Source organism: Balaenoptera acutorostrata, chromosome 9 (assembly GCF_949987535.1).
Source record: "Balaenoptera acutorostrata chromosome 9, mBalAcu1.1, whole genome shotgun sequence".
In the NCBI taxonomy this organism is placed as follows: domain Eukaryota; kingdom Metazoa; phylum Chordata; class Mammalia; order Artiodactyla; family Balaenopteridae; genus Balaenoptera; species Balaenoptera acutorostrata.
The window spans coordinates 80,161,073-80,181,183 of NC_080072.1; the positions used below are offsets into that span (position 1 = coordinate 80,161,073).

Consider the following 20,111-nt stretch of genomic DNA (forward strand, 5'->3'; position numbering starts at 1 on the left):
TAGACATTATTATATGACAGATTGGACCACTAAGGCACAAACAGAGTGCGTGATATGATGTATGTAAAGTGATTTGAACAGTTCTTGGTACATAACAAATGTTCAATAGATGTGAGTGACTACTACCTTCAGTTCCTATTAAATTGCAATGTAAAATCATGTGGTTATTTTTAAACTTGAAGTCACAGCTCTCCTAAAACACGAATGGCAGTTTTTCATCACTGGCAGGGTTTGATTCATACTATCCTGTTCATTTTCTTCCTGGGTTTTTCTTGGAAATCTGAAAAGCATGTGGCATGTGAGAAGACTGTGGTACTGATAATGAACCCAAGATAACTGTGCTTTAAAAACAACAACAACAAATTCATGCTGTGTGGAGCATTGTATCATGCTGTATACATCTGTATAACTGATGTGTGAGGGAATCAGTGTCATTCAGTCCTACTGCTAAGGCTGTAAAAATAAATGATGACAGAAAAATCAGTCTTTACCTATTACCCAGGAAATAATGAGCATCTCCATCCATGAGAAGCAGGAGGTTTTCATCCTGAACAGCTGTTTTGCATTATCTGTGCTGGTTTCATTAGGAAGGAGTTTGGTGCCTTCAAATCTGTCAGCTGCATTCATGACTAGTAGTCCCAGAAAAATGGTGAAGGAGGCTGCATGTGCTACAAACTTCATGAATGGGCCACGCATTATCTTCCCCATCTGCCACAACACACACCAAAAGAAAATCTTAGCTTTGTTCTGTACATTTTGCAAAACACACATGCATATACAAAAGAATAAATATCTGTGCACTCCAGTGGTCTCCTAAGATAATTATGTACCTTTATATAACTAATAATAGAAAAATAATTCCTTATGCTGATATAAAATTTTGGTCACGTTGCTCAGCTACATATGCTGATATTCTGGATTGACAGTTAAATAAATTAACTTCTATTCAATGACATTTAAGTTCTTAAGATATTATATATAATACTGACAAAATATTTTATGAATATAGTAATGACAAAAGGCAGAGCATAGTATCACCACTATTCATAAAAAGAAAACTAATTTAGTGGGTGTGAAGTATTGAGGAAGCAGCAATGAAAATATTAACCTGAATCTGCTTTACAGTGTATACACCTTGGTTGATATTTGTCTGCTGGTTGTCCTCATGTGTATTTCACTGACATAGGTGCAAATCAGGCTTCAAGTGATGCTGTAAATGGAGTAAGAGTCAGGAGTACCAAGAAGAGAACTCCCAGCCCAGGACAGGACAGCAGGGCAGTTTCCATCACGTACTGGAAAGATGTCCTGGAATGACACTGGACTGAAAAAAGTCCAAGTGTCTGTCGTTTTTTTTTTTTTTTTTAACGTCTCTAAATCTTTAAATATGGGATAGGAGCAAAAGGTTAAAACATTTGGTCTCGCGTTGGGAAGGGAGTTTTAAGGAAGAATGGGTGAATTCACTGGAGCTGGCCCAGGCGACGGAAACCAAGTAGGGGGTGGGTCTCAGGTGCAGAGGCTGGAAACGGGGACTAAACTGGACCACTGGACCAGTTTGTAAGGGTGGCTGTAGGGTCTTCAAACCGTTTTTTATATTTTCAAAAGCCTATTGGAAATCACTTTATATTTGCTGTTCATAGGCTTCGGGAAAAGGTTTAAGAAAAAAGTTTTGTGGGATTTTTTGGCTAGAATTGCATCAGTGTGGTAAAAAATGCAGATTGGCAATTACATACATCTCTGGTCACATAACCAACACATTTTAGGTTCAGGTTCCAGTTTCATTCCCTCATTAGCTGAGTAGCAATGAGTGAATTTCCTAAATTATGTGAAAGTCAGATTCTTCATATGAAATTTGGAGACAATAAAAGCTCTTGTGCATCTATAGTACAGGAATCATTTCCATCTAAGATGCACGAATCCTAGCTGGGGCAGAGGGATGGTGTGTGCCCAGGATGTGTCTCAAGGGCTCTGTGTATCCCCTGTAATGGTAAACAAAACTCAAATACATGTATGCAAGGATTTTTTCTTAGGAGAGGGCCATTAGCTTTCGACAGCTTCTCAAACGAGTTTATTATTACAGAAAAATGTAAAAATTAATAATAATACCACCAACACTTGGCCAGTACTTGTATGTACTGTTTTAAGTGCTTTACCCTGTTAATTTCATGATATAATTACAACAATACAAAGAGGTATATGCTGCTGAAATGCCCACTTTATGGATGAAGAAACTGAGGAAGTGAGGTCCAGAAACTAGCTTAAAGGTCACACAGCTTATAAGTGGTAGAGCTGGAATCTGAACCCAGGCATACTTGTTTGAGTTAATGTTTCTATTTGGTTTACAAAACAAGTTCATATTTTCTCATTGAAGCATATATATATGTAAATTCTTAGAGAACAAACGGTTCTAAGATTTTAAAAAGCTAAATGTTATAATGGTAGGAATGCAATCAATGTTCTCTGTTCCTACACAATTTATCTGTCTATATGGTTTTCAAAATCATAAAAGTTAGAGCTAGGATGAATCACATAGTTTAGTCCCTTCTCTCTTGATATTTAGAATCTTAGGCCAGGCAGAATATCAGGGTGTGCATGTGCATGCGTGCATGCATGTTTGTGTGTGTGTGTGTGTGTTTATCTAGATCAATCACTCTATCTATCTAGTTTTAAGCCAATGGATCTATACAGTTAGATATATTGCAGACCCAATCCAAAGTTACTTTGTAAAAGGTTGCTGTAAAAATGTTGTCCAAAAACCATACTTCCATAAGTAAATGCTCATTAGATTGAATCAAAGAGTATTTTTTGTGTTTTTTTAAGATCTTGTTTAAATAGAACTCTCAAATAAAGTTGAAACAAATGGGAGAGAAAGTAGGTTTGATTTTCTTTTGCCTATTGTCCTTAGCAATGTTTTCTAAAAAAATATGGACTATTAAAAACTGAACATTACTGCGACTTTAATTTCTTTTCCTATGGTGTGCCACATATACAATTTTAATTCTACATTTGCTTTATATACAATTTATTGTAATCATGGTGATTTAATCATGTTTTATATAAGATTTAATCATGTGTACAAGATTTATTTAATCATTTATTGCAAGGTTCAATATCTTCCTGGTGAAAAGAGCTATTATTATAAATATTAAACTAGTTTTTTAAAGTTCTCAGTTTATTTGACTGTTGTGGAAAACTGGGATTGGGGCATTGACTATTAGTAGTAAAATCCATGGAAAACTTATTTATTCCCTGCTTTGTTCAGGAGAGAATCAGAGGCGGCCTTCAAAATACAAAATTACGAAAAACTCAAGAGAGCACAAATTAAAATAGGAGAAGGAGAAGAGAAAAGGCTGGAGATATAAAACGGGGTGACAATAAAGCTACCCACATTAGAGTGTGCCTCAAGCCTGAGAGGTCTGGAACTTGAGTTCAGCTGTCTGGACACATCTAAAGCCAACGTTCAGTTATTCAGGGCACGGTGTCTGATCTGCCCCTCGCTCCTGACCTGCTTCACCTTCTTTCTTCCCTGGGTTCCTGGTTCTTACACAATATGACTCCTTTATTTTATTCAGAAGGGAGAGAAGAGAATCAAACCAGGGACTTTTGTTGCTTACTAAATATATACTACCAAACGTAAAATACATAGCTAGTGGGAAGCAGCCACATAGCACAGGGAGATCAGCTCAGTGCTTTGTGACCACCTAGAGGGGTGGGATAGGGAGGGTGGGAGGGAGACGCAAGAGGGAGGATATATGGGGATATATGTATATGTATAACTGACTCACTTTGTTATAAAGCAGAAACTAACACACCATTGTAAAGCAATTATACGCCAATAAAGATGTTTAAAAAATAATAATAAATAAATAAAAAATTTTAAAAATAAAACAAGTAAACACATAAACAAAAAAAAAACAAAAAGTTGGTTGACAGGAAACTAAACTGGTGTGTTTGGATAGTCATATCTTCTATTTCTTATTACAAATCATTGAGAGTTGTGTTTCTCTTTAAACTAAAGGAGATTCTGGCACCACTCAATGGACTTTAGGAACTGAAGTGAGTTATTCATTTTAGTAAAATTTGCCATCTATATATTCTGTAACGTAAACAGATTTCTAAAAAAATAACTAAAGAAACATTGAACAAGGTGAAAAATTGATGCACCTGGAAAAATGACTGAAAGTAAGCACTGAAAGAAATACCTGCTTTTAAATATTATATCATACTCTTTTTAAGTATTTACTGATGATCAAATAACTATCAAATACCAATAGTAGCAGAAAAGGTTGAAGATAGCTTAAGCCAAAATGATTTGAAATCACAGCATGACCTATTTTTACTATAATGAGTATAAAACACATTTGGGTTATGGAGGAAAAAGAGAACAAGTAAGGACAAAAAGAATTTCTTACAGAAAAGAGCAGACTTGAGGAAAGAAAACCAAACTTTAAATAGAAACAGGGACTCTGTCAAGGTGCATAGGCCTGCAATTTGATCTCGCTTAATTTTCATGGATGCTTTGGAATTTTGTAATATTTTAAATAATATTTTAAATAAAAGCATCAATATAGCTTGAGCAATCTCCCCCCATTTAAAAAAATCAATTCTCTAAAACTGTAAATAATATTTATATATATTACTAAAGGGAAAAATGTAAAATAGATTTTATCATCATGCTTCAAACATTAAATAACAGTAAAATAGATTTTATATATGAGAAAAAATACCTTGACAGTGTCCTTTTAATTTGATTATTTGCCTCAGGGTTCATAAACGAGGATGGAAAACAGATGCCAGAAAGAAACATGGCCAGGGAAGAAGAAATAGTGAAGGAAATCAGGTTAATTAGGATTCAATCAAAATTTAAGAAATGTGCAACTCTAAGGACTGCCAAAACTAGTCTGTTAAAACACCAAACACTCTGGAAGGCATTATGCTTTTGAACTCACTGGATATGGGGAGGGACAATTATTCACTTTAGAAGAGATATTATAATTTAACTGATCACAGGGTAATAACAAGGATAATTCAGAGCCCCCCCCCCCGACTTTTAATTCAGCTTAAATCTCTGAAGACCCAGGAAATGTGAGTAGAAGCAGAACAGAGACTACATACATAGATGTAGCCTATGTTCTAGTAAGGAGAATTAATTCTTTTTTCAAAGTGAAATCTGTCATTCCTATGAAAAAGGGAGGAAAAGAAAAATCTAGAAAGAAAACTTTCTAGAAAAAAATCCATGCTATAAATTTCTAATTCTAGTAAATATCACTATTTTCATTTTATTTTCCTCCTTTATATTTTATTTATAAATATATAAGGCCAACTTTTGGCCTTATATATTTAAGGGAAAAACATTTATGATGACAGATTTTACCCTCAGGAGAAAATGCCAAGTTTCCAGCAGTTCCTATCATCATCACTGGAAGTAATTATGAAGTTCGCACTATGTGAAAAAGGCTTTAAACCAGCTTCCTACCATGAGCCACTTACTAACATTCCTATAAGGTTAAATCACCAAATATATGACTAATTAATAATAATAAGAAAATATGTTGGTAATGGTGATATATGTCTTTGCACCCACGTGTTACAAATATTTGAAAATGAGTCATGCCCAGATTTAACAACAGCAAGTGATTCAACTGGCATATCTACATGGCACATAAATAGATGGTCCAGCAGACATTTCAGCCACATAGCTTTAGAATTATTTCAGCCTGACTCTAAGAGTTGAAACTTAGACAGTTCCAGAAATGTGGCTTCAAAAACACGAAGAATAAGATTGTTGGCAATGCAGGGCGGACAAATCTCTATGCCTGTTAACAGAATGACAGGTCAACATTTTCCAAACTTCTTCTGTCGCACTAATGAAAGGCTAGGTCCATCTGAACAAATTAATTTCATCAAATTCTGGGCAGAGTTTGCCAAAAACAAAAAAAACAAAAAAACAGGCTATCTTTGTTGTCAGGTTACAATGTACTCTGTCTTTAAAACAAATAGTCTTCATTGAAACAAGCATTATAGTAATATTTACACAATTGCCCTTTATTTATATTAAGATTTATCTGGTCATATTCACTAAAATAAATAAAAAACAAAAACTTTCATCTCAAATTTTGCCAGAGGAGAAATAACAAAAGGAAACATGTTCTTTTAGGGTGTTATTTGAGATTATCTGCTTAATGCATACCTCATCAAAAATGTAAAAATATATGCATAGGCGTAACTAGAGAGAGGACAAATAGGAAATATACTGAGGTTTTCTTTGGCATATTAATAGTGGTAATATTACAGGTGAATTTTCTCTTTCCATTGCTTTCTTTATTTCTTATAGTAAATATATGTTATTTTTATAATATTAAAAACAATAAGATTATTTAAACCCAACTCTGACTTCCCTGAAACTTTTATTTGGGAAATAGAGTTTTCTTTGCTTAACTGGCTCTGATATATAAACCAAATACACTTCTAGGAGATAACAGAGGTGCAGGCTTCACAGACATACCTTGCTGCATGGAGCAAACCAGTAAATGAGAGCCAGGAAAGGCAGTCCGATGGCAACGGCGAGGACCACAAGAAACTTGACTGCCGTGGTCTGCTGCCGCAAACCGGAAAGGTTCTCATACCATATGGACAAAAGCTGCTGTTGACAGTTTGGATGAGCTACAAACTAGGAGGGGAGTGACAAAACATTTAACAGCTTGATTAAAGATTAAGCATAAACTCTTTTCTTGCATTCTAATATTATGTTCTGCTCTTGCTCATGAAAAATATTGTTAGAATTAAAGAACAAATGTAAAATATGTAGCGGACAGGTATCAAGCAAGATGGCAGGGGGTTCTAATATGTATTACATAAATTCAAAGATTCCAACTTTTGCTTTATGACTAATGGGTTTTCTTTCAAAGCATAAACAAATTTTGGAAATTTAATATTGGAAAAATATTCATCAATATTTTACAACAGGACTTTTATGTTTTGCCCATCTAGAAGGAGTGATATAAAGATCCTGCTAGATCAGATGTCTAAATACTTTTTTTTTTTAAAGTATATGACCTTTTCTGCACTGACCTAAAATGCTAAACTTATTTTATACTAGGCTCCCATTTGCATATGGGTCTTTTTCTGGACTGCCTATTCTATTCCACTGATATTTCTTTTTATTCCTGCACCATAAACTCTTTCAATTAACAAAATTTTATAATTAAATTTCACTCTTTATTTTTCAGAATTTTTTTATTCTTACATATTTATTTCTTACAAATGAACCCTACATATGACAGAGAGCTGCATTATTTAATATACAAAAAGCAACAACTCAAAATAATAATTGGTAAAGAATATTAAAAATTAGACAAAGGACAGGTTATATAAAGGAACTAAAAATGTTTCTTAAGGATGGTTAACCTGGAAGATAATTAAATCAAGATACAATGTTTGTCTTCTCAGAATGGTAAGGTTTAATAATACCCATTATGTAGCACAGGGAGATCAGCTCGGTGCTTTGCGATGACCTAGAGGGGTGGGATAGGGAGGATGGGAGGGAGGCTCAAGAGGGTGGCGATATGGGGACATGTGTATGCATATGGCTGATTCGCTTTGTTGTGCAACAGAAACTAACACAGTATTGTGAAGTAATTATACTCCAATAAAGATCTATTTTAAAAAAAGAAAAAAATAATAGTACCCATTATGAGTGGAAGAAATAATCCCTCTCACACACTGTTGACATGTGTAAACTGGTGCACCTTTTTTGAAGGGAAATTTAACAAATGTTTTGAGATAACAAAAAAATAAAGAAAATAATAAACACCCTTAAATACTAAACTGACTAAATGAACATAATGATATAAATAAACATAACGATATGCAGCCTTTGAAAAGATTAAGTGGATGTTTATTTACTGATATGTGAAGATGTCCAAGGTATAAATTTATGGAGAGAAATATAATATTGATTAACTACTCTCCGTTAAGAATTGAGAAGACAGAAAGAGGGCATGTCTATATTGTTTGAAAGCTTACCATAAGTCTGTGTTACTTTTATTAGAAAACCTACTTTTAAAAACTGTTTTTTGTAAAAGATATCTTACATAACCTAAGAAAGCAGTCAAGGATAGGGGGCACCACATGAAGACAGAGATAAAAATACTCCACAAATAAAGATGAAGGAGATTCAAATGCTCTAAAGAAGGAATAGAAGGCATTGGTCTGGAATTGGAATATATTAACAAATGGGAAAACCGAGTTGGGTCTTAAATAATGATGTTCCTATCCTATAACAAATGCCTTGTAGTTTGAACACACAAAGTCATTTTTATATCATTAGTTAAGTAAAAGAAAGCGTCAATCACTGCATACACAAGTCTAGGTTTTAAAGACTGGCATTAGTGTCGGTTAAATGCCTCACAACCAGGCACTTAGAATTGTTAGAGAACCTACCTAGTGCAATTAATTAGAAAAACCCAGCTCAATCTAATTATGCCAACCCTTCATCCTGATTTAGCACCAATAAAAACTGAAATAATGTAAAAGGGGCTTCAGGCCTGACCTTACTTTTTTTACGTCATATTTAATGGCAAGTTTTAAACGGCTGAGATTTGGACGACCGTGATCTCCACCACTGTGGTGTATTTCAACATCCCCGTTCAGAATGGCCTCTACTTCTTCGGTATTTCTGCATAGATCGAGGAGTCCAACAACAAAATCTTTGCACTGCATTGACAGTTTTTTGTAGTCATTCTAGGAAAGACAAAGCAAAGCAAGAAACAATAATGTAGAAGTAGCAAATTTTACTATGTTATGCTGCAGAATTTATCAGTGATTTGACAGTCTGTAGAGGAAAAAAACTCTATTTGTAGGTTTACTATTCTTTTAACATCTTCAATTGCCGTTCTGCTGAGTGACCTCTGAAATATCCTAGCACAATAAAGATTTTCTTTATATGCTGAAAGAGGAAATTTGTCTAAAACATAACCAAAGTTATCAAAAAGTACTGCACTGTGCCAAACTCATCTGCTGATTTAGGAGAAATATAAAGTAAGCAATATTTCCCACAGCATGCTCACACTATTTTGAATACATATATCTCTTATGTTCATAACTTCATCAGCTAGGCACATAATACATATTTGCTAGACAAAAGCAAACATATATCACTTATCTATTTACTAAATTGTTACCGAGGAACATTATGTACCAAACACAGGGTCAAAAGATGAGATCTAATATAAAATCTGCAAATTGAGATTCTTCTCTTTGGAGAAAAGGAAATTTAATGAAAATGCTTTCACTGTAATTTACTGCTGATGAACTAATGGTATTTTGGGAGGATTTAGAGAGTACAGATCATATTTAAACACCAAAAACTCATTTTGAACTTACATACACCATGCATTCATATCTTCATTCAGGTCTTTCTGATATTTCCTTCCTCTTTATTCTCTTACATTGAAATAAGGCCATTTATAACCCAATATTAATAAAGAAAACCTATTAGCTAGAACTTGTTGCATTCCAAGTGGATCATATTATCATTTAATCTTCACAGTTTCCTTGATCACTTAGGTTAAATAATATGCCCAAGATCATGCAGCCACTAAGTATCAAAATGAGGCTTTAAACATAACCCTGTTTTGCTCTAAACCCTTTGCCTATAAGAATTATGCCACTTTGTCTTTTTGTAGAATGCTTCTCTATTTTGATCTATGAAGAACTGGGAGGCAAGCCAGGGAAATACTAGTCCCATTTTGCACATCAAAAAACTAAGGTCCCTTGAGGTCACTGCCTCCATGGCAGAGTTTACTCTTAACGCCAGCTTTCCAGGTTCAGAATTAGTTGTCTCCTCCATCTTGAAGCCACCATTGTGTTGTAGGATAAAAAGATTCCTTGCAGGGGGAGTTAAGATAAAAGAGGAGTAGGAGGACGTGGAGTTCATCTCTCCCCACGGATGCATCAGGAATACATCTACAGATGCAACAACTCTCACAGAATACCAGCTGAACACCAGCAGAAGACCTTCAACACCAGAAAGGATTATAAAGATCCCTGAATAACTGGGTAGTATGAAAAAAAGGAGGAAGAAGGAGGAGGAGAGGAAGCGGGATGGGCCATGCACCTTGGGTCAGGGGAGCTGAAGCAGAGGAGAGATTCCCGAATTCAGGGAACCACCCCCCCCCCCGCCTCCGACAGGGAAATCGATTGGGACAAAAGGGAAAAGCATTTGAGGCTGTCAGAAGAGGGTGAAGTGGCCGATCTATGGCAGACGGGACAGAGTGAGAAATATACAGGTGGTCTGTACCACAGTCCTACGTGCCCCAGACTGGGACGTGTGTTCACAGGTGTGCAAGGGGGCTGGGAGCTGGACTGTGGGGATTGGAGAACAGACCCGGAGCGAGAACTGCTGTTGGCTGTGGGGAGACAGACTGAGGGGACGGGAGGGAGGAAATCCGCAGCAGGGAATACCTATGGAGGAAGACTGGACTGCCATGGAAGCAGGGCACTATTGCTGAGTCACACACAGGGGGAGGAGCCACTATTGTAACCTCTCTCTCCCCACACACCGGCACCAATAAAAGAAGCCCTCTCAGGGCTGGCCCTCACACATCTTATGCTGAACACCAGAAAAGGCCCTCACTTGGGCCATGTCTCTTGTGCCCGTGACCACCAGCTTCCCTGTGCATTTGGTGCCACCAGGGGTCCTGTGATCCAAGCAGCCATACCACCTCTGCGCCCGGTCCTCACAGGGGCAGACCCAAGAGCTCCAAGGCAGCCTCAGGACCAGACTCCTGTGGGTGGACCACAGGGAGAGGTGGGGATACAACCAAAGCTGAACCTCAGGAACAGGGCGACTAAGGAAGAAGATCAAAAATCTTTCCATCAGCTGTTCAAGCTGCAGATTAAATCCCCATCATCAGCTAGGTAGACCCTGTGTCTATGGAATATCTGAGCAGACAATGAGTGTTCCCACAAATGAAAACAGTCTAGCTCTGGCAGCTGTGGACTTTGGGGGCCAGCACACGCAGGAATTGGGCCTGATCAGAGTCTGAGTGGTTCCCACAGGGCCCACAGCAGGTCCAGAGACCAGCCCAGAGGCAGAGGAGGGCCTCTTGGGGAGGCAGAGGTGGGCTGTGTCTCACGGTGTGTGCAAGGACACTTACAGTGGAGACCCCAGGGAAACATAATTATTACTATGAATTTTATCATGTTTTCATTCATTCTGTTGTTGGTTCTGGCTTTTTTGTTTGTTTCTTTTTCTTTTTTTGTTTGTTGTTATTGTCTTAGTTTTTTTTTATTTAGTCTTTTGGGATCTTTGTGTTTTATAACTTTTTTTAATATATATTTCTATTTTTACTTTGCTTTTCTGTTGTTCTGTGTTCTTTTCCCTTATTTTTTTTCTTCTTTTTCCTTAATATATTATTTATTTTAAAAGTATTTCCATTTCTACTTTGCTTTTCTGTTGTCCTGTGTTTTTTCCCTTTTTATTTTATTTTATTATTTTTTTTTAATCCTTTTTATCGGTTTTGTTTCCTTACTTTATTCTTCAGTTGGCACACTGCTTTGGTTTTGTGTTTTTGTTAGTTTTGATCCTAATTGTTTGATTTCGCCTTTGAGTTCCTCTATTTGACTAGTTGTTCTTTGCTTTTTGTTTTATTTGGTTCTATTTTTATTTCTTTTGTACATGTGTGTGTTTCCTTGCTTCTGTTTTTGTTTGATTTTACTTTTTACCATTTGTCTTGGGTTTTGTTAGTCTTTTTTTTTTTTTTTTTTAATCCTCTTTATTGTGGGAACGAGTGACGTGCAGGGTCTTGGTTCCTCGACTGGAAGTCGGGTCTGAGGCTTTGGGGTGGGAGCACTGAGTCCAGGAAGCTGGCCCACTAGAGAATTCCTGGCCCCAGGGAAGATTAATCACTGAGAGCTCTCACGGAGGCCTCTATCTGAATCCAAGGCCCTGTTCCACCCAACTGCCAGCAGTTCCCAGTGCTGTACGCTTCACACAAAACAACAAACAAGACAGGAACACAAACCCACCCATCAGCACACAGACTACCTAAAGTCATACTAAGCTCACAGACACCCCAAAACACACCACCTGACATAGCCCTGCTCAGCAGAGGGAAAAGACTCAGCTACACCCACCAGTACCAGTCCCTCCCATCAGGAAGCCTACACAAGCCACTGGGCCAACCTCTCCACTGCAGGCAGAGAACAGCAGGAAGAGGAACTATGAACCTGCAGCCTAGGGAAAGGAGACCTCAAATACTGTAAATCAGACAAAATGAGAAGACAGAGAAATATCTTGCAGGCAAAGGAGCAAGATAAAAACCCACAAGATCAAATAAATGAAGAAGAAATAGGCAAACTATCTGAAAAAGAACTCAGAGTAATGATAGTAAAGATGATCTTGGAAATAGAGTAGAGAAAATACAAGAAATGTTTAACAAGGACCTAGAAGAACTAAAGGGCAAACAAACAGTAATGAACAACACAATAGCTAAAATTAAAAATACTCTATGGGCTTCCCTGGTGGCGCAGTGGTTGAGAATCTGCCTGCTAATGCAGGGCACACGGGTTCGAGCCCTGGTCTGGGAAGATCCCACGTGCCACGGAGCAGCTGGGCCCGTGAGCCACAGTTACTGAGCCTGCGCGTCTGGAGCCTGTGCTCCGCAACAAGAGAGGCCGCGATAGTGAGAGGCCCGCGCATCGCGATGAAGAGTGGCCCCCACTTGCCACAACTAGAGAAAGCCCTCGCACAGAAACGAAGACCCAACACAGCCATAAATAAATAAATAAAAAATAATTAAAAACAAAACAAAACAAAAATACTCTAGAAGGAATCAATACAACTGAGTCAGGAGAATGGATAAATGAGCTGGGAGAATGGTGGAAATAACTGCCACAGAGCACAATAAAGACAAAGGAAAGAAAAGAATGGAGGACAGTCTCAGAGACCTCTGGGACAACATTAAGTGCACCAACATTCGAATTATAGGCATCCCAGAAGAAGAAGAAAAAAAGAAAGGGTCTGAGAAAATAATTTGAAGAGATTTTACTTGAAAACTTACCTAACATGGGAAAGGAAATAGTCAATCAAGTTCAGGAAGCACAGAGAGTCCCATACAGGATAAACCCAAGGAGAAACATGGTAAGACTCATATTAATCAAACTAACAAAAATTAAACACAAAGAAAAAATATTAAAAGCAGCAAGGGAAAAGCAACAAATAACATACAAGGGAATCCCCATAAGCTTAACAGCTGATCTTTCAGCAGAAACTCTGCAGTCCAGAAGGGAGTGGCAAGATATATTTAAAGTGATGAAAGGGAAAAAACTACAACAAATATTACTATACCCAGCAAGGATCTCATTCAAATTTGACAGAGAAATCAAGAGCTTCACAGACAAGCAAAAGTTAAGAGAATTCAGCACCACCAAACCAGCTTTACAGCAAATGCTAAAGAAACTTCTCTAGGAAGGAAACAAAAGACAAGAAAAAGACCTATAAAAACAAACCCAAAACAATTAAGAAAATGGTAATAGAAACATACATATCAAATATTACCTTAAGCGTAAATGGATTAAATGCTCCAACCAAAAGACACAGACTGGCTGAATGGATACAAAAACAAGACCTGCATATATGCAGTCTACAAGAGACCCACTTCAGACCTAGGGACACAAAGAGACTGAAAGTGAAGGGATGGAAAAAGATATTCCATGCAAATGGAAATCAAAAGAAAGTTGGAGTAGAAAGATTCATATCAGAAAAACTGACTTTAAAGTAAAGACTATTACAAGAGACAAGGAAGGACACGACATAATGATCAAAGGGTCAATCCAAGAAGAAGATATAACAATTGTAAATATTTATGCACGCAACATAGGAGCACCTCAATACATAGGCAAATGCTAACAACCATAAAAGGGGAAATCAACAGTAACACAATAATAGTAGGGGACTTTAACACCTCACTTACACCAACAGACAGATTAACCAAAATGAAAATAAGTAAGGAAATACAAGCTTTAAATGACACATTAAACCCACAGCCAACATCATTCTCAATGGTGAAAAACTGAAACCATTTCCACTAAGATCAGGAACAAGACAAGGGTGCCCACTCTCACCACTATTATTCAACATAGTTTTGGAACTTTTAGCCACAGCAATCAGAGAAGAAAAAGAAATAAAAGGAATCCAAATCTGAAAAGAAATAAAACTGTCACTGTTTGAAGATGACATGATACTATACATAGAGAATCCTGAAGATGCTACCAGAAAACTACTAGAGCTAATCAATGAATTTGGTAAAGTAGCAGGATACAAAATTAATGCACAGAAATCTCTTGCATGCCTATACACTAACAACAAAAAATCAGAAAGAGAAATTAAGGAAACACTCCCATTTACCACTGCAACAACAAAAAAATAAAATACCTAGGAATAAACCTACCTAAGGAGGCAAAAGACCTGTATGCAGAAAACTATAAGACACTGATGAAAGAAATCAAAGATGATACAAACAGATGGAGAGATATACCATGTTCTTGGAGTGGAAGAATCAACATTGTGAAAATGACTATACTACCTGAAGCAATCTACAAATTCAATACAACCCCTATCAAACTACCAATGGCATTTTTTACAGAACTACAACAAGAAATTTTACAATTTGTATGGAAACACAAAAGACCCTGAATAGCCAAAGAAATCTTGAGAAAGAAAAATGGAGCTTGAGGAATCAGGCTCCCTGACTTCAGACTATACTACAAAGCTACAGTAATCAAGACAGTATGGTACTGTCACAAAAACAGAAATATAGATCAATAGAACAGGATAGAAAGCCCAGAGATAAACCCACGCACCTATGGTCACCTTATGTTTGACAATTTGGCAAGAATAAACAATGGAGAAAAGACAGCCTCTTCAATAAGTGGTGCTGGGAAAACTGGACAGCTACATGTAAAAGAATGAAATTAGAACACTTCCTAACACCATACACAAAAATAAACTCAAAATGGACTAAAGACCTAAATATAAGGCCAAACACTGTAAAACTCTTAGAGGAAAACATAGGCAGAACACTCTATGAAATAAATCACAGCAAGATCCTGTCTGATGCACCTCCTAGAGTAATGGAAATAAGAATAAAAATAAACAAATGGGACCTAATGAAATTTAAAAGCTTTTACACAGCAAAGGAAACCATAAACAAGACCAAAAGACAACCCTCACAATGGGAGGAAATACTTGCAAATGAAGCAACTGACAAAGGATTCATCTTCAAAATATACAAGCAGCTCATGCAGTTCAATATCAGAAAAACACACAACCCAATCCAAAAATGGGCAGAAGACCTAAATAGACATTTCTCCAAATAAGACATACAGATGGCCAACAAACACATGGAAGGATGCTCAACATCACTAATCATTAGAGAAATGCAAATCAAAACTACAATGAGGTATCACCTCACACCAGTCAGAATGGCCATCATCAAAAAATCTAGAAACAATAAATGCTGGAAAGGGTGTGGAGAAAAGGGAACCCTCTTGCACTGTTGGTGGCAATGTAAATTAATACAGCCACTATGGAGAACAGTATGGAGGTTCCTTAAAAAACTTACAATAGAACTACCATACGACCCAGCAATCCCACTACTGGGCATATACTCTGAGAAAACCATAATTCAAAAAGTGTCATGTACCACAATGTTCATTGCAGCACTATTTACAATAGCCAGGACATGGAAGCAAACTACGTATCCATCGACAGACGAATGGATAAAGAAGATGTGGCACATATATACAATGGACTATTACTCAGCTATAAAAATAAATTAAATTGAGTTATTTGTAATGAAGTGGACGGACCTAGAATCTGTCATACAGAGTGAAGTCAGAAAAAGAAAAACAAATACTGTATGTTAATGCATATATATGGAATCTAAAAAAACGGTACTGATGAAACTAGTGGCAGGGCAGGAATAAAGGCACAGACGTAGAGAACAGACTTGAGAACACGGTCAGGGGGAAGGGGAAGCTGGGATGAAGTGAGAGAGTAGTATTGACATATATACACTACCAAATGTAAAATGGATGGTTAGGGGGAAGCTGCTGCTTAGCACAGGGAGATCAGCTCCGTGTTTTGTGACCACCTAGAGGGGTGGGATAGGGAGGGTGGGAGGGAGGCTCCAGCAGGAGAGGATATGGGGATATATGTATACATATAGCTGATTTACTGTTGTACAGCAGAAACTAACACAACATTGTACAGCAATTATTCTCCAATAAAGATGTTAAAAAAAAAAAAAGATTCTTTGCAGGGATCAAGAGAGAAAGATGTTGGAGAAATATGAGAGGCTCTGGATGTGAATCAATAGGTAATATTTGCGGGGGCGCTAAATGGAAAACAGCTTCACCTTGGGTATTTGCAAAGCACCTTCTTGGGCTCCTCCCCGTAAATCATGCCAAGCTTCACTTTGCTAACTGTAGGTTCAAACAGATTCTATAAAATAAAATTAATAAAACAAATTCTTTCTTAACTGAGAATGGCTCAAACTACTTCTAAACAGGTATCTGGTCAGATAGTATAAATAAGATCACAAGGAAACAGCTCTACCCCTGTCATGAAATAGTCAATTAAGGTCATGGGGAAGAACTTTGAGGTGTGGAAGTATCAATACGTATGTTGTCCATGCCCACTATTCCATATTACAGTGGTTAGGAGCTTGGGCTTTTAAGGTTAGATATACCTGTAATCAAATCCCAGCTCTTCTGTTTTTTAGCCATGTGATCTTAGGTAGCTTCAAATCACTCTATGAGGTAGATGCTATTATTATTTTCATTTTACAGATGAAAAAACTAAGGCTTAGTGAGAGTAATTGTTAAAGAAATCACACACTGCAAAGCACATAGCAAGCATTTGATAAAACATAATTATTTTATTTATACCATCAAGGGCAAGATCTGAAAACAGGCCATTTCTTGACATTTGTAAGTACCTATGGAGTTATGACAAAATTTAATGCATCTAGCCTTTCTTGTTTGTAGCACTCAATTCTAGATGTATCTTTAGTTCTTTTGGAGATAAAAATGTAAGACTCAAAACCAATACTCTCTAGAATTCAAAAAAAGCTCAGGTGAAATTAGATATTTCAAAGGAGGGTATGACCCTTCAAGTGTAGAGTAATATTTTTTAGTAGAAACCACGTGGACTGAAAAAGTAAAGTACAGGAGCTCTGTGCTGTTTCATACCTTGACTTAAAAAATTGTTTCCAATTCACTGCTAATTCTCAAGACATATTCCAAGCAAAAACAAAACAAAACAAAAACCAACAATTAAAAAATAAAATAAAGAATAAGACTGCTTTTAGAAATGCATGCTTTTTTTCACCTTGGGAATCCAGTTACAAATATTTTCATATTTTAAGTTTTCTCAAATTGAAATGTAAACTCACTTAAAATGAGATGTTGGCAGTTCATTAGCCAGACACAGCACTGCGATTTCGGTTTTTTGAAAAAGTGAAGCTGGCGGTTGATTTAATTCTGCCTTTGGCTCACACACCCACACCATACATTAATAAATTAGAAGTGGGTGCTTGCCTATTAACCTTTGAGTTATAAAGAGATGAGTGATAGTGGGTTAATAGAACAGAGTTTAGAGATTAATAGACATAAAATACCCTGTTAAAAGTATCCTGTCAAAGGGTCATCTTAGTTGGATTTTACATAGTAGAAGATATGTTATGGTGTGTAATTTTAATGTCTGGATCTATACATAGAATAACATTTGCTTTATAGAAATTAAGAGGGTGGGGGGAAATGCATGCCTTAATTCTCACTAATCAACCCTGTGGGCTTTGGAGAAGGGCAGACCTGGATTTGAAACTAGGTGCAAACACTTACTAGCTGCATGACTTTGGGCAAATTACTTAATCCCTTAAAGTCTCAAAATTCTCATGTGTGAAACAGGGGTAATGTAAGTACCTACTTCCTAGGGTTACTGTGAAGATTATATGAGATAACAAATGCCACTTCCAGGCCCAGGGTTGGGATGAATCAATGGCAATTATTATTGTTGTTGTTTTCATCATTTCATAAACAATATCCAAGTAGTCTCAGTACCTTGGCACAAAATTGTGCTAAAAAATAATAAAGCCATGATGGGATTCCTGGGGATAAAAGATATTTCCACATGCTGAGGTATGGGTAAGTCATTCTAGCTTATACATGAGTTAACTTGAATTTTATGCTAACTAAAATAGCCTGTTTGTGGCCTGTCAAACATACATTGTGCACCTGCTTTAATTATTAAGAAAAGGGCACATTGACCAGAAGTAAAGAATGTCCATTTTAAAAGTAAAGATTAAATGCCTCTCTTCCTGGGAGGCCAATGCTGGTTCTCCTTCGATGATAAGACTCCCTTCCCAGGTGCCAAGGCCATACTGACTTGCAGTGTACATGCTAATCTTTTTTTTTTTTTTTTTCAAACCTTGAAGGAACATATCCCTGATTTGTTTAATGTTCTTGGTTCTGACAAGATATAAAACTGTGCTGAAAACCATGCTTTTTCAGATCAGTTCCTCAGAGTTATCTGAGAGGCTGTCTTCCAGGCTATAGTCCTCAAATAAAACTCTTTTCTATTCCTATTGTAGATTGTTTATGGATTATTTTCATCAACATTGGGTATCACTTGAATGTACTGAAAATAAAACGATTATTCATTCATTCATTCTTTCAACAAATATTCTACAAATGTTCAGCAAGCAATCAGCAACTAGTGCTGTGATAGATACCGCAGTCTTACTAAGATGGGAGTTTGGTAAAATGAGATTATGTTCCTAAAGAGTAAAGAAAGTACAGAGTATCATTATCTATGTAGTGATCGAGTTAACCAGCCATGCTTCCTGGGACCATAAGTAACTCTAAGGCTCTTCAGAATAATTGTCACTCAATGGCACATTGATCATTGAGCCCTGTCACAGCTGATGTGAGGATGATTAACAAGCATTTTTACAGCATCTAATATGTGGGGTCGTGAGGGACATAAAAGGTAATCAGACACTACTCTAAAGAAAAGGTAAAAATAGATGAGATACATTTTCAAACAAGAATTGAAGATTTTCCTAGTTTTGTCAGATGCTACTGACTTTTATGTTGATTGTTGCCACAGCAGTGGATACTTATTTAACCTAATAGAGTGTTTGATAACCAGGTTTTATCCTTTCCTTCGCATAGAAATTCTCAGGTCCCATTGAAGCTAGGAAGATTGAAGGGCAGCAATGAAGGTAAACAGGTGCTTCAGGGGCTGAGGTCTCTCAGGGTACAAACTGTTGCACGTAACTTCCATCCCTAACTGTTGACTTGCCTTAGATCTAAAATTTTGCCAGAATGGATTTTTTCTGCCCATCTATTTACACTGATCGGAAATTCAAAGGCAAGAACAAACAGACTCATACACTTTACTGCATTTGTTCATGTATCCGTCTCTCTTGAATAGACTCAAATATACTTCAGAACAAAGACTGTATCTTACTCACCTTTGAGTTTCCAGCACAGTGGGTGGCACACAGAAGGTAACCAAAACTTTTGTTGTGTCATATAAAGAAAGGAGCATGACTGGGTATAAAACATACCTGTGTTTGAATTTTTGCTCTGCTACTTAACAGCCATGATCTTGAAAGGCTACTTTATTTTCTGGCCTTTTGATAATTTCTCCTAATTATGGAGAACTTAAATGCTGCTATATCATAAAGTTAGAGTGTAAATCACTTAGAATAATTCATGAAGCTCAACAACGGTCCATTTCCTCCTTCCCCTTTGGTCTGGATCCCTGCCCTGTGCTTCTGTAGGCTATTTAGCATGCAAGCGACACCTTTGTCACCCTGCTAAGGTCTGATAATAGTCACACTGCCTTTCTGCTAACAAAAACTGCTTTTCAACTCAGTCAGTTTCTTAGAGGGTATTTCTTTTTCAAACAATGCCAGGAATTTTTGAACATTTTGAACACCAGAACATAGCAACAGTTTAAAAACGGACACAGCAGAGTGTCTTCCCTTTCCTCAAAGTCAGTGGCAGAGGCATCTGGAGGGCCATGTGCCTGTTTAGATACA

General features: G+C 36.9%; 1 protein-coding gene across 5 annotated transcripts in view; it reads right to left on the minus strand.

The window, feature by feature from the left end:
* Window positions 1-20,111, minus strand: part of TRPC6 (transient receptor potential cation channel subfamily C member 6) — a 124,663-nt gene that overhangs the window by 24,986 nt on the left and 79,566 nt on the right. For all 5 annotated transcript variants that reach the window (XR_009009335.1, XM_057553754.1, XM_007191211.2 and 2 more), the window contains exons 3-5: window positions 8,554-8,739; window positions 6,503-6,667; window positions 492-708 (exon numbers count right to left, since the gene is read on the minus strand). Coding sequence is in view for 4 of the 5 variants with exons in the window: in XM_057553754.1 (XP_057409737.1) it covers window positions 492-708; window positions 6,503-6,667; window positions 8,554-8,739 (568 nt within the window). In the remaining variant the exon portion in view is untranslated. The remainder of the gene's footprint in view (window positions 1-491; window positions 709-6,502; window positions 6,668-8,553; window positions 8,740-20,111) is intronic.